Below are 14,442 nucleotides of genomic sequence, written 5' to 3'. Positions count from 1 at the left end.
TACCCCCCTCACGTTGTTCCAAACCTGTATGAATTTCTTTGTTCTGCTGAACACAAAGGAAGATATTTGGAAGAATGTTTGTAACCAAGCAGATCTCACCCCCCATTTGACTGCCATTGTATTTTTTTTCCTACTATGGTAGTCAATGGGGGGGCGAGATCTGCTTGGTAACAAACATTCTTCCAAATATCTTCCTTTGTGTTCAGCAAATATCTTCCTTTTTATACAGGTTTGGAACAACTTAAGGGGGAGTAAATGATGACAGAATTTTCATTTTTGGGTGAACTATCCCTTTAATTACTAGCTGCTAATTACATCTTAAACAGTGTAATTAGATTACTGTATTAATTAATCTCTAAAAAGTATTGGATTACTTATTACTAATTACTTTCTAAATCCCATATCAACTTCAACCAGTTGAACAATACAAGGACAGACACGAAACTACACTATTGATTTTTTTAGAATAAACAATATACAATTGCATAAATTATTCTTGAACTGACCGAAGTATTTAAAAGGAGGTTACATTAAAAACATACATTAACATTACATTTTGATGTTAAATCCACTATTGTTTTATATAGAATTGTTCTATAGTCTATACAGTATTTCATGCAATTACATCAGAAGAAATTGTAATTACATTACAGAAAAATTAAGAGTAATCCTTTACTTTACTTTTTCAAGGGGAAAGTAATTACATTACCGTAATTAGATTACTTAGTAATTAATTACACTCAACACTGGTTGCAACAGGGTTTAACTAAAGCTAAAACTATTAAAGGGGGGGGTATAATGCTATTTCATGACTTATTTACACTGTTAAAGAGTTGGATTCTCATGCTAAACATGGCCAAAGTTTCAAAACACGAGTTGGACGAATGACGGAGTATTTCTGTGCCAAAAATACTGTTCCAAATCCTCATGAACTTCGCAGTCTTTTTTCGAGTATGTGCCTGTGTGACGTCAAGAAGGTCGGAATTCCTTGTACGGGCACTTCTCCCGGAAGAGCGCGTGCACACGTCGACCAGAGCGAGAGAGTAAGAGCATGCCCATCAATGTGCTTCGTTCGGCTTTATGGAAGTCGTCGGCAGCGCTGCACAGGACTTCACGAAATCAACAATGTCACCAAATAAGTGTGTTTTTGGTTGTGAGGGAAAGATAACCTTGCTTCCCAAAGAACCCAGCGTTAAGTGGAGCTGAGAGTTTTGTGCTCACGCATTACATTGATGCGCTCTTGATATTTGTTATTAAAATAACCATAGAAACTGATAGTTGCAATCACTTTTTTATTGGTTAAAATGAATGGAGAATATCTCGTGTTTTTCCATGGCTGCTCGAGCCCTCAGGATCGGTGCTTATGGTTTTATAAACAAGGCCCAGTTCTACACTGGATTTACAGATCGTTTGAAATTGAAACATGGAGCGGTCACAGCGATAATGATCCTGGTCATGAGTCGGACCTGCAGGTGGTGAGTAAAACTGCTTCAAATGTCTGTTTTGTTGGCAATAGGCGCCTAAGTGCATATAATGTAAACAACACGAACGTAGTGAATTCATAAATTCATTATTCATCATTCACTATACGCTATATTCATTATAGTGATTCAAAAGTTATCCAGGGATAATGCGATTGTGTATTGTGTGTGTTTAAATACATTTGTTTAGCTGACCATTAATGGCTTGCAGACGATCGCTACGCAAAAGCTGTGCGTGCTTGTCACTCTTTAGCTCCGCTCATACGCCATGCCTCCAGGCGCTCGGCTGTTTTTGGAAAGACTCGGTACAGCATATCTATCTTTTATAAATATGATGAAACTAAAGACTTTTTGGAGATATGAAGGATGCACTACTACTCTATAGGTACTCAAGATTAACATGAGATTAACATGAGATTGGCAGAAACTGTGTGTGATACCCCCCCTTTAAAAACATATGTTTGTAAATTTAAATAAAACTCGGCTAGTGGGCGTTCCCGCTACTGGTTGCTTAGTAATGCTTGTGAATGACATTTACAAATGGTATTCCACGAATCAGTTGCCGAAGATTGAAATGCTTTGATTGATTACACATGGCTAATAAACACACGACTGCCTTATTCTGTGTAAGAAGCCACATCATCTCACAGAGAGATGCTCAACTGTCATTATGAAGTGAGTTTGGAGTAAAAACATGTTATTAAATGTTGTCTTTTGTTGGACAAGATGTTAATAAATGCTTCTCATGTTTGGAAAGATGTTTGACACGTGTTGTTTTTTCAAATGTACATTATAAGTGACTCAAACTCGCAGTGCTTTCAGATGGATTAACATTTGGAGCCATACTTCATTGACAAGCTGTGCAAAAAAAACAAAAAAAACAATCGCAGCCTTTGTGATTTCATAATCGCATTAAGTATCACATTTAAGTGATAATCGCGTTTAAGTTTAATGCTATTTTTCGTATAGTGCGATAAATCGTGCAGCCGTACATAAAATGCTTAATATTAAAGATTAACGAGAAACAGCAAGTGCTCTTTGCCATCGTGGCTATAAATTATAGGGAGCAGTTGCTGACTGCTAAAATTAACTTCCCCATCTGACTTCACTCCTATTGGCTGTCGTTCTCGAAAGTCGCTCTATATTTGCATAAAGTTAAACATAATTTTCCAAGTTGCTGGTCACTATTGCTCGTGTCGCCAGAAACTGCCAGCTCTCCAGTGAAATAAATGGGATCATGTCACTTAGTCGCTGTGAACCGGGCTTTACTCTGAGGTGGATACAGTCTTTTACAGGTTTGTTACTGCCACATTAACGCAAGAACGCAAGTTACATATGCACAATAGGAAGCTTGCAATACATTAGCATCTACGTACCTGCGCAAAAGTATGTTTCTGGCCTTTGGGTGGATGGTAATGAAATACGATTTCTATTCATAAAACTAAAACAAAACCCACACAATAAACATTAAAACAAATCAAGGAGAGTAAAACTTTCGTTTAGCATAGTTTGAAGTTTAGTCCCTACCCTATAAGGACTCACATGCTGTTGGGGTTGTAGCAGAGCATGTTGAGCTGCAGGTTTTCGTCCCAGTGTCTGAGGATTATGAAGAGTTGATTGGCTGCGGCTTTGACCGACGCCAGGTCTCGGCCCTCTGGGATGATCTGTTCATTTAGCCACATGCTTGCTTTGGCTGCGATCAGCTCCCACTCTATGAAATAACTGGCTGAGCTGTGTTCCAGCCAGGCCAGAGCTACTGCAGTGGCCCACACCATCCCCTCCGGGTCTTGCACGGCCCTTTGCAGGCTCCCAGGCGAACCAGACAGGGGCATCTCTGCAATTTCAGACTCAGACCCCCGTCCGCTGTCATACAATGAGTTGATGGGCGAGGGCGGGGCTTCGGTCGACATCGACGAGAAGCTGCCCAGCAGCGAGGGCTCGCCCTCCATCCGAGGGCTTCGGGCCTGGAAAGAGGATGAGGACGTGCGGGAAATCAGCTCCTCACATTCAGAGTTCAAGTCTGAGTCTTTTGGAGGAGGTGAGGAGCCACGGTGGACCTCCAGGCTCTCGGAGCGCCGGGAGCTGGAGTGGGACACGTGGGTAAGGCTGATTCTGTGGCTGGTGAAGGGTGACGTCCACTTCAGCTTGTCCATGGGCACGCTGATGGCGTCACACAAGGCACTGTCCAACATGAACGCCCCACAGGACAGCTGCAATGACACCTGCAACAGGAAGTAGAAATGCTTTGTCTATTTAATCAGTGGTTAAACATATAAAGCAAGCTCAGAGACGGAACTTTAAGGAGCCATTTAAGGTCTTTAAGCATTGTCAATTACATTAGCCTCAAAAATACGCTCTACTGATTTTGTTACGCCTCATCACCGTTTACTTTCAGTAATTCCCATGACCCATATATATTCTACGCAAATAGAACATCTCATTTAACCAGACCTAGCGATCATGAGATATTGATCGGTGCTTTTTAAATGTCACCAGATCTATTACCCACTATATGTAAAGACTCCTGCCTTTGTTTGCAAGGTGAGTATTGACCGGCTATTTATGGAGGCAAGTGGACGCAATACACTCAATGACGTCATTACCAGCTGAAGTTTGTCAGACATTTTGTTACGTTGACCTTTTAAAGTCAACAAGAACTGTTATTTGCAACCCATTTTATTTTCGCAATGATATATATAACATTTATACTCATATTTTTTATATTTAAATTAAATTTTATATTTATATTATATTAAATATAATATATAAATTTAGATTACATTTATATGAAATATATTTATATTATATAAATGTATAATTTGTTATACACCGATCAGGCATAACATTATGACCACTGACAGGTTAAGTGAATAACACTGATTATCTCTTCATCACGGCACCTGTTAGTTGGTGGGATATATTAGACACCAAGTGAACATTTTGTCCTCAAAGTTGATGTTTTAGATTAAGGATTTGAGCGAGTTTGACAAGGGCCAAATTGTGATGGCTAAATTGTGGTGGCACCAGGATGCACTATGTGAAGAAGGCAAGCCGGCAGAGGCAGTGTGATGCTTTGGGCAATGTTCTGCTGGGAAACCTTTGGTCCTGCCATCCATGTGGATGTTACTTTGACACGTACCACCTACCTAAGCATTGTTGCAGACCATGTACACCCTTTCATGGAAACTGTGGTTGTGGCCTCTTTCAGCAGGATAATGCACCCTGCCACAAAGCAAAAATGGTTCAGGAATGGTTTGAGGAGCACAACAACGAGTTTGAGGTGTTGACTTGGCCTCCAAATTCCCCAGATCTCAATCCAATCGAGCATCTGTGGGATGTGCTGAACAAACAAGTCCGATCCATGTAGGCCCCACCTCACAACTAACAGGACTTAAAGGATCATCTACTAACATCTTGGTGCCAGATACCACAGCACACCTTCAGGGGTCTAGTGGAGTCCATGCCTTGATGGGTCAGGGCTGTTTTGGCAGGAAAAGGGGGACCAACACAATATTAGGAAGGTGGTCATAATGTTATGCTTGATCGGTGTATATAATATAATATAATATAAATCCATCCATTAAAAAGGTATATGGTTCAATTTTAATTTCATGTTGTTGAGTTTAAATGCAAGTTCTACTAAAACCACAGAGCATTAACACCCTGAAAGCAGAATATGGCGACAGAAACCAGAGGGATGTAGTCCTTGTTGTCATTTTCGCTCTCGCCCACTGAGTTGCTGATTTTGCTCTGTGACCGGCTCATGAATCCCCTGGCCGCTTTCGTCAGCAGACGCGTCCTGCTCAGGCTCAGCTTGCTAGAATCAAAAAGAAACAACACCTTTTACTCTGGTGCCTCACTATCATCATTACATGCACAGACACGTCTAAAGTGCTTTTTCTTGGTGAAATGTGCCCCTTCACATTCATTAATTTGCGAGGCGTGTAGACATCCGTGATAGCGCCGCTCCTCACGCTTTGGTCATTAGTTCGGCTGACATTTCAAGTGACAGCGAGAGGTAAAACTGGGAAAGAGATTCCAGACACGAAAGGGAAGTGTTTATTTTGGTGTCTAGATTACCAAATTTGATTTGTATTATACGATCCAGATTGCAGGATACGATCCAGGCCGGATTTGAACCAATTGAAATCAAATTAAGTTATCAAAGATTAATATATTACATAAACTATTTATTTATCAAAGCATTTATAAAACTATTTCTTGCATATCCTAATTAATATTCATGGGGTAAACCTACAGTATTTTGTGACATCACAACCAGAAACCCACCTCCACAACTTTACCCTAAAGGTTAGAGGTTGTTGATGTCAACGTTTCTTAATGCCAAGCACTAATTAAAACTGAAACCGAGTGTGTGTGACTAACATCCTCTAATTTTCACACTTCTTCGGGCTGGAGTATTCTTCACCTCATACATTCACTTAAACTCAAGAAGGCTAATTTTTTAAAAGGAAAGTGCTAATAGCGAAACCTTTGACGTCAATAAAACAAACACTCATTGCCTAAAGATAATTGTCACACAGAGTCATTTAATTGCAAGAAAGCACTTCACATCCAACTATAACGGTGAAATGATTTGTTAAAAGAGGCTAAATACCTGTGCAGAACTTAGTTGTGCTGTCAGTCTACACATCTCCTGTCTTTAATTTTTTTTAATGACTAATGAATGTCTGTCTTCTGTGAGAGCTGAACTCATTACATGCACCCAACAGAATACCAAAAGCAATCAAAATGCAAATTCGACGCATGATTTAAAACAATAGCGCAGGAGTGATGCAAACTGCTGAATTATTCATTTGTGTTCTGTGAATTACAGTGTTTGTAATTGTAAAACTTGATTTGTGGACGTGGTTTGCTTTCCCCACTTCGTTCACTCTATCTACACCCACCTGGCAGAGAAAAGGCTCTCGACTGATCTCTGCGAGTGGTCGGAGGTCACCGACGGACTCCTTTGAGAGGCTGAAAGAGAGAGCAGGTTGATATTTTGATCATTTCTATTGCCCAACATGCACACACAAACAAATACACTGCACTCCAAGGCAAACAGCACTTAATAAACTCACACATGTTTCTCTAGGTCAAATTCTACTAATGAATTCAGTAGCAACAGGCTTGAGTGATTAATGCTGCTGTGTTTGTTTGACAAAAGTACCTTCAGAAGAGCTACATCGTTCCCAACTGGAGGAGGAGGGAGTTTTGCTGGGGGACTGGGATCCATCGTCTACATCTGTAGATCAAAGTAGAGTTTTAAGGAGCAGACAACCTGAAAAGCACTGAAAAAATTTGTTACTGGCCCCAGACTTTTGAACAGTATAGCGTATATTTTGACCAAACGTTCACCAAATTGAAATGGTATTATCAGAACCATGACACATACATACATTGTTCTGTGTCTTTATGCAAAAGTGGATCTTTGGTGAAGATTTGACAGTGTGTTTGACAGTGTGTTAACACTGTGCAATTTTGGCCACGATTTGGTCGTCTGAGACAAATTTTGAGAATCCTAAAAGATTCCTAGAATCCTAGGCAAAAATCTGTAGTCTTTGATCGCTAGTTTGACATGTTCACCGACAGCCGATTAATGACCGTTGTGATCAAATTTTACCTCAGACGAAATTCTGGCAGCGTCAGAACATTTGGTGTACAGTGCTGCAGTGTGACTTCTACTACAAACGTCAAATTGTCTTCGTTTTTCAAGATAAGCTGTGATCAAAATTAATGCTAGAGATTTCTTTGTTAGCCACCATTTCAGTCCCGCGTGTAATGCAGCTCACAGTCATCGAATGTATGGGTTGATGATGTAAAACTCCGGACAAGTTTTCAAGCGCGCGTCCGTTTTTAACGCGTCTTGACTGTCGTACAGTCTGACATATAGGACAGCTGAGATCCCACAGTGTGACATGGGGATCATGTTCATACTGACAAGCAACAAGGACTACTATAGATCACACAGTGTGCACCCAGCTTTAATGAGGACTGTAAAAAAAAAAAAAATTATATATATATAGTATGTGAATCTGTTCAAAATTCCCAAAAAGCATGTGGTAGACATTCAAAATGTGACAAATTTTAGTTATCCCAAAGTATTTTTAAACTGACCAAATGACCAGTAGCACTGTCAACAAACTGCTTGGGTACCTCAGCATGGTGGCAATGACAATTATTACACTCTAAAAAATGCTGGGTTAAAAACAACCCAAGTTGGGTTGAAAATGGACAAACCCAGCAATTGGGTCATTTTGACCCAGCGATTGGGTTAAATGTTTGCCCAACCTGCTGGGTAGTTTTATTTAACTCAACTATTGTTTAAAAATTACTGTATTGCTTGCCTAAAATGAACCCAAAATATGTTGTAAATTAACATTTATTCATATGTTTAATAAATAAACATTTATTAATAAGTTTAATGAATAATAATTGAACAATAAATATTTATTAAATTAATAAATGTTCACCTTTTGATTATTATTGTTACCTCTAGTAATTATGTGTCTGCTTTTTAATTTCCAACCTCTTGGGATTATTTTAAGTCAACCATATAGTCATTTTTAAACAATAGTTGAGTTAAATAAAACATTGGGTTAAAACAACACAATCGCTGGGTTTGTCCATTTTCAACCCAACTAGGGTTGTTTTTAACACAGGATTTTTTACCAGTGTACGTTTCGTTTCAATAGATCAAAGCACTGGAAAACTACATCCTCACTTCCTGTTTGGTTGGCATCCTCACCATCAAATCTGTTAATGCATTAAGCAGTTTGATATATCAAAAGTCTTTTCATCACTATTCCAACATATTTTCAAGATTATCTGACCCAAAGTCTAATGACTGGTTAAATTATGAGACAAAATATATATGAACTTCGACCTGTTGGTTGCACTACAGAGTTTAAAATAGAGGCCCCAAATTGGGTATGATAAAAGTTGAGACTCTCCTCAATAAGTGTGCCAAATTTCATAACTTTTGACCATATTTCCTATTCCATGGTTTGATCCTGTGATATTGATATGTCATTTATTCCTCATACTTAAATGAGCCCAATAGTCTGTATTTTGTCTTCAATCTTACTGTAGGATAATGCTGCATCATCTTGCCCAGACAAACCTCCTGACTGTGACCGACCCAGACCTACAGAGTAGCCACGGGTCTTCCTGCTGCCGGAACGAGAACTGCAGTGCGAACTTCGTTTATGATCCTCCCCTGGAGATAAACAAATATACAAAGAGTCATTACCATAATCTAATTGTATGCTTAAGCCAGAAGCGACTGCTTCATCTGTTTCCCTGCGCTCTCCTTGTTTTCATCTTCTTGAGAACAGTATCTTTGATGTAACGATTGCAACAGCCAGGCCTTGTAAGCTCAGATGAATTAGAAGACTGACTTACCAGGGTGGCTGTACTCAACGTAGGTGGGTAAGTATTCATTGCTGTCCAGATCGATAGGTACAAACGCTGTGTATTTGCTCAAGATGTTGCAGGCTTTGCTCGTGTGGATGGCGTAAAGCTGGTACCTTCTTCCAGAACCTACAACAAATGGCATAGTTGAGGGATTTAGTCAGATATGCAAGTAATTTTTGGATCATTGGACATTGAAATCCCACAAACTATAAAAGGTTATCAGCTAAATGACAAACTGGTATTTAAGAGTCCACTTCCTCACCATGCTCAATCTCACACTCTTTGTCCGCCATATGTTCAAAGTCTTTAATAATGGAGCGTCCTGCCAAGTGATGAAAGGTTTCGTTCCACAGGTCCTCGTGAACTTTTTCCTCCCGCTCTCGACCTTTTAGAAAAGGTTGAATGTCAAAGATCACCTCCCATTTCATGGGTTTCCCACACAGCAGTCCTGACACGACTGCTTTGCAATCTCCCTTTCCGTGACTGGCCTTGAATTCTGGTGCGTGAGGATCTTGGGGTGTTTCGACTTCGCAAAGCTGATGTGTGTATCCATCTGTTCGACATTAAATATAAGATTCAGAGAACTAACATATGAATTCCTTGATTAAAAACATCATAAAACAATTAGTTGAGCTCAATAACTTAAATGAGCTTACGTTAAAACTGTTCAAATAAAGCATTGCTTGCTGCGCTTGTTGCTCTATGTCTGGCTAGTGGATGTTTTGGATGAATATTCTCAAAATCGACTAATTGGTGATTTGTCTAAACCAGTGGTGGGGAACGCTGATCCTAGAGGGCAATTGTCCTGCAGAGTTTAGCTCCAACCCTGAAAAAAAACACTCACCTGCCTGTAACTTTAATAATCCTGAAGACCTTGATTAGCTTTACGTGTGTTTAATTAGGGTTGGAGCTAAACTCTGCAGGACAATGGCCCTCCAGGATCAACGTTCCCCACCCCTGGTCTAAACCATGGGTACCCAATCCTTTTCCTGGAGATCTACCTACCTACCTACTACCTTCAGAGTTCAGATCCAACCCTGATCCAACACACCTGTCTGTAATTATCAAGTGTTCTTGAGCAGTGGTTCTCAACCACATTCCTGGAGGCCCACCAACACTGCACATTTTGCATGTCTCCTTTGTCTGACACACCCATTTTAGATCTTTGAGTCACTACTAATGAGCTGATAACCCTAATCAGGTGTGTTTAATTAAGGAGACATGCAAAATGTGCAGTGTTGGTGGGCCTCCAGGAATGTGGTTGAGAAACACTGCTCTTGAGGATCTTAATTAGCTGGTTCAGTTGTATTTGATCAGGGTTAGAGCTGAACTTTCAAGCAAGGTAGATGTCCAGGAACAGGATTGGGCCTAATGCCTGCTACAGACTGTGCAATTTCAGCAATCCTATAAGATCATTACAAATCATTTTTATTGGCTAATCAGTAAGGCAAGACAAGGCAATTTTATTTATATAGCACATTTCATACACAAAGGTAATTCAAAGTGCTTTACATAAAGAGGAAACAAACACACAAGAATAAAATTGGAATGCATAAGAAATAAAAATAACAGTAAAAACAGAGAATATCCCTATCTGGATGGAGTTTCAGTCAGAATATTTGTAGCCACCAGGGCTAACTCAATTTTGTTTTCCGCCAGAGCGGATCTAAACGGATCTATCCATCAGAGCGGATCTAAATGGATCTTCCTCACACTGGAGGGATAACTGTAAAAATATTTATATTTGTCAGGTAGCTGTGCATTTAAACAGTACCCTTACAGACAAATCTTCCTGGACTAACTCTATCCAGAGCTCCATCCAGGGATGACTCTACTCAACTTTGTTGTCCATCAGAGTAGATCTAAACGGATCTATCCATCAGAGCGGATCTAAACGGATCTATCCATCAGAGCGGATCTAAACGGATCTATCTATCAGAGCGGATCTAAACGGATCTATCTATCAGAGCGGATTTAAACGGATCTTCAGTAGATGTAGGTCATAGCAGCAAACACACTGTGAGATGATCACTGTCAGAAAATTATCACAGGCTATCTTTGGTCGCCAAGACCGTGAGAACGGCCATCTTTGAACCTCTCTCACTGTACTACGTAGGACTACCATTAGGAGCACAGAATTCACCACGGTTGGTCATCTTTCGACTGGGACAGCCCAAAATCGTACAATGCGTACCGGGCATAAACGGCTAGTTGACTAAGTCGGGAAACATAATTAAGGTACATCACTCTTTTCAAACGCCATTTTTGGCTTATGTTCATGCTTTAAAAAACATCTGGATGGGGTGCAAAAGCTTGAGAAGTGTTGAGAATTTCTATAACTTTTCCATTATCTTTCCTGTTAAAATTTCTAAAAATCATTTTATAGTGATCTCTTGAAAATTCCATGCATGTACCAGGTTTGAATCCTTGGAGTTTAAGTGTTTACAGTCATCCACAGTATATGACCTTCAACGGACAGACTGATATTATCTCCATCGGCTTGTGGGTGAGTTTTCACTCTTCACAAAGATTCACAAGGAGCGATATCTAGCTGATGAAAAATTGTTAAAGCAGTTCAAAGTATGAAAAATTACTCTATTATTAAAACTACACTATAGCAATGTTTTTGGTGGGGGGTTTTTCAGAACAAAATAGAGAGAGAACGGCTTTTACAACTACAACTGATTAGCTGATTCATGAGTAGTTTCTCAGTCAGTCAGCGCTCACTGTATATGTTAAGTGCCTCTACACCCACACACTGTGCAGCTGATTATGGGTATTTAAATTACAGTGTTAAAAGCCATCTTAACTCTGAGCCCAAGCAGCGCTAAGATTAATATGCATCAGAAATTGACGTCTTTGTTCTTGCACTTGAGGACTGTAGTGAAGGACTAACCCGCATCGCCGGTGCTGCCTAGAGAAGGGCTGTCTGTTGAAGACCTGGAGCCGTCTTCCACCACAGGGCCCTGTGCAGAGGGGCCATGGTGGGTCTGATCTGCCTTCGACTCCCCCTGGAGACCCTCTTGTTGCTGCACTGGAGGTTTGTGAGCAGGTATGGGACGTCCTCTTGAAGACGTGGCACACAGGCTGGCCAACTGTGGCTTTTGGAGAAATGAGCAACAGTTCATTAGTCCTTTTGTTCACTCTGCGGTCATCTTGCCAAGGTCACTGTACTTTAATGGAACCAAAATATCCAAAACTGTTATAACTGCTTAACTGAAGTATTTATTTATTTTTAAGATTTAGATCATCATCTAGCAATAACTCAAAGTCACAGTGTAAGGTTATGGGAAATATTTAACCCTTTAAGAGCACTCAAATGTCTCTTGAAGTGTGCCTTCCCTTTAAGAGTGCATGTAATGCTAGCAGAGCTGTGTGCATTTGTGCACAAATGTTAATTTGGTAACACTTTACTTAAAGCCTTTATGTATAATGCATTATATTTTTTCATAAATAATTGTAACTAAAGTTAAAATGCATTATAATATTAGCAGATTCCATGTTGCATCTGAAATTGGTTATTCGTCGTGTTTTAATGCATTATACTTTCTAAAGTTGAGTTCAATGAATTAAACTGTATTATAACTGGTTACAATGGAGACCAGGAGACCATACAATTTTAAGGTGCATTACAAGGCATAATTAATGCATTAAAAATACTTTTGTAATACATTATATATAAAGGCTTTAAGTAAAGTGTTACCGTAAATTTCTTGGGAAAAGTACAACAATCTTTATTAATGTTACTTTGTAAATGCGCAGACACACACACAAATAGAATATACATTTATAAAATCAAACATTTACCAGTCATCAAAACTTAATTATAAATATAGGTATATAACCTATATGTATTTATCATGTACATAAACAATTTAAATATTTAAATGTTACCATATTTAAATAAAGATTGTTAAAAAATATTTAAATAATAATTTGATAATAATAACAAATAAATAAATATTATTTTAATATGTTAACATTTTAATAATAATATTTAAATATTAAATAATTATATTTTGACTTGAAAAAAAAACTTTAAAATAAAATATTTAATATTTACATTTAAAAAAATATTTAAAAATAAATATTAAATTAATAACAATAAATATACAACTAAATATTTTTTATTTTTTTATTTTTTTACTTAGCATTATGACAGCTATGTACTGCATTCAGGTCCAGAGGTCAATCAAAACAGCTGTTTTGTATGTTTCTTGAGTTTATGGAAAATATCACAATGCCAAAGTAGTGGCGCTAATGCTAACAAGTCCAACTGTGTCCCTATGCTCACGTTGAGCATGCAGTTTCCCCCGGTAATTTCCAGCATAAAGGCAGCACATAGCAAAAGGAAATCTAATTTATTCCACCTTGTTTAGAAGGAGTTTATGAACACAATGATTCTTTTAGATGCCGTAGCCATGCCAGCTCCTATAGCCGTGGCTCTCTGTTCACCTGGGTCTAACAGCAATTTGGATCATGAAAAATTGATGCCTGCTGAAGAGCTAATAAGGACCATTAAAGTCATTATTGCATCCATTAAAGGGAATTCAAGGACTCTTGTTATTGCCGTAGCTAATCTGTAATATTTCTTACTCCCTTTTTGATAAAATTTCCATTGCCAATTGCTTACAGTGCAAAGTGTTGCCTGGACTATTGATATCTTCTCCCCATTCAGAGAGTGTGATACTGGAAATTTTATCATGGCCATCAAGGGTTTTGTCACAGTTGTCAGAACTAATTGTACCACGGACGACAGACGTAAGTGGCTGGTCGTTCAATATGTCTCTTGGGAGGGTGTCGGCAATGCGAGAGTATCACCGAACTCACTGAATATGAAACACAATGTCATGAAATAGAAGCAATAATAAATATTTTATATTATTATTTATTTATTTTTTTTTTTTATATTATTATTTATAACTGTAGTACTGTAGTCTATTAGGAATGCGGACATGCATGAAGCATACAAGCATCTTTAAGTCTCCTAAAAAGGCCTGCTGTGAATCGAAAAGGTTTTCCTTAGCCATTCAGCTCAATTGTCATGCATGAAATGAGTACGGCCATCATTATGAGTCACAAAGGATGCACACCTCTCTGTTGTAGTCTTGATTACATACTAATTTGTCTCTAGGTCAGGGATATTTTTGGCCTCATTATTTCAGCCATGTTCAAACACTGGCACTTCTTTTGTGACGGGCGACAACCTTTTTTTCTCCCACTGCACTCCAAAGGTGTATTTATATTTCAGTGTGTGGGTGCACATCACAAAAGTGTCCACCTGAAACTCATTTTTTAGAAAACATTCTTCCATTGCTTAAATGTCCAGGGAACTGTAATTCATCTTCCACTGGCTGTGCCATCTAAATTCTATTTGTGTGGATGTGGCGGTAAGAAGATTGAATTATGAATTACATTCTCATCACTGAGCTCAGAAATGAGTTCAAATAACCCTTCAGACCGAACAGATGAATCCATGGAGCTCTTCTTATATCATAGCAGATGCTTCGGCTACAGCAGATGGCATGGCGATGGCTGCCTA

The 14,442-nt window shown here is 38.9% G+C and overlaps 1 protein-coding gene across 3 annotated transcripts in view; it reads right to left on the bottom strand.

Moving 5' to 3' along the window:
* Positions 1 to 219: 219 nt before the first annotated feature.
* The window catches only part of vwa5b1 (von Willebrand factor A domain containing 5B1), a 48,100-nt gene continuing 33,877 nt past the window's right edge, over positions 220 to 14,442 (bottom strand). For 2 of the 3 annotated variants that reach the window (XM_051880889.1, XM_051880890.1), the window contains 8 exons: positions 11,797 to 12,001; positions 9,163 to 9,453; positions 8,889 to 9,026; positions 8,572 to 8,703; positions 6,655 to 6,729; positions 6,392 to 6,461; positions 5,172 to 5,298; positions 220 to 3,703 (listed from right to left, as the gene is read on the bottom strand). In XM_051880889.1, the coding sequence (XP_051736849.1) occupies positions 3,020 to 3,703; positions 5,172 to 5,298; positions 6,392 to 6,461; positions 6,655 to 6,729; positions 8,572 to 8,703; positions 8,889 to 9,026; positions 9,163 to 9,453; positions 11,797 to 12,001 (1,722 nt within the window). In that variant the 3' untranslated portion in view covers positions 220 to 3,019. The remainder of the gene's footprint in view (positions 3,704 to 5,171; positions 5,299 to 6,391; positions 6,462 to 6,654; positions 6,730 to 8,571; positions 8,704 to 8,888; positions 9,027 to 9,162; positions 9,454 to 11,796; positions 12,002 to 14,442) is intronic. The other variant, XM_051880891.1, reaches the window with a different exon arrangement.

This window comes from Ctenopharyngodon idella, chromosome 22, assembly GCF_019924925.1.
Source record: "Ctenopharyngodon idella isolate HZGC_01 chromosome 22, HZGC01, whole genome shotgun sequence".
Classification (NCBI taxonomy): Eukaryota; Metazoa; Chordata; class Actinopteri; order Cypriniformes; family Xenocyprididae; genus Ctenopharyngodon; species Ctenopharyngodon idella.
Note: the sequence above shows the minus strand (reverse complement) of the source record. Positions and strands in the feature narration are given on the sequence as shown.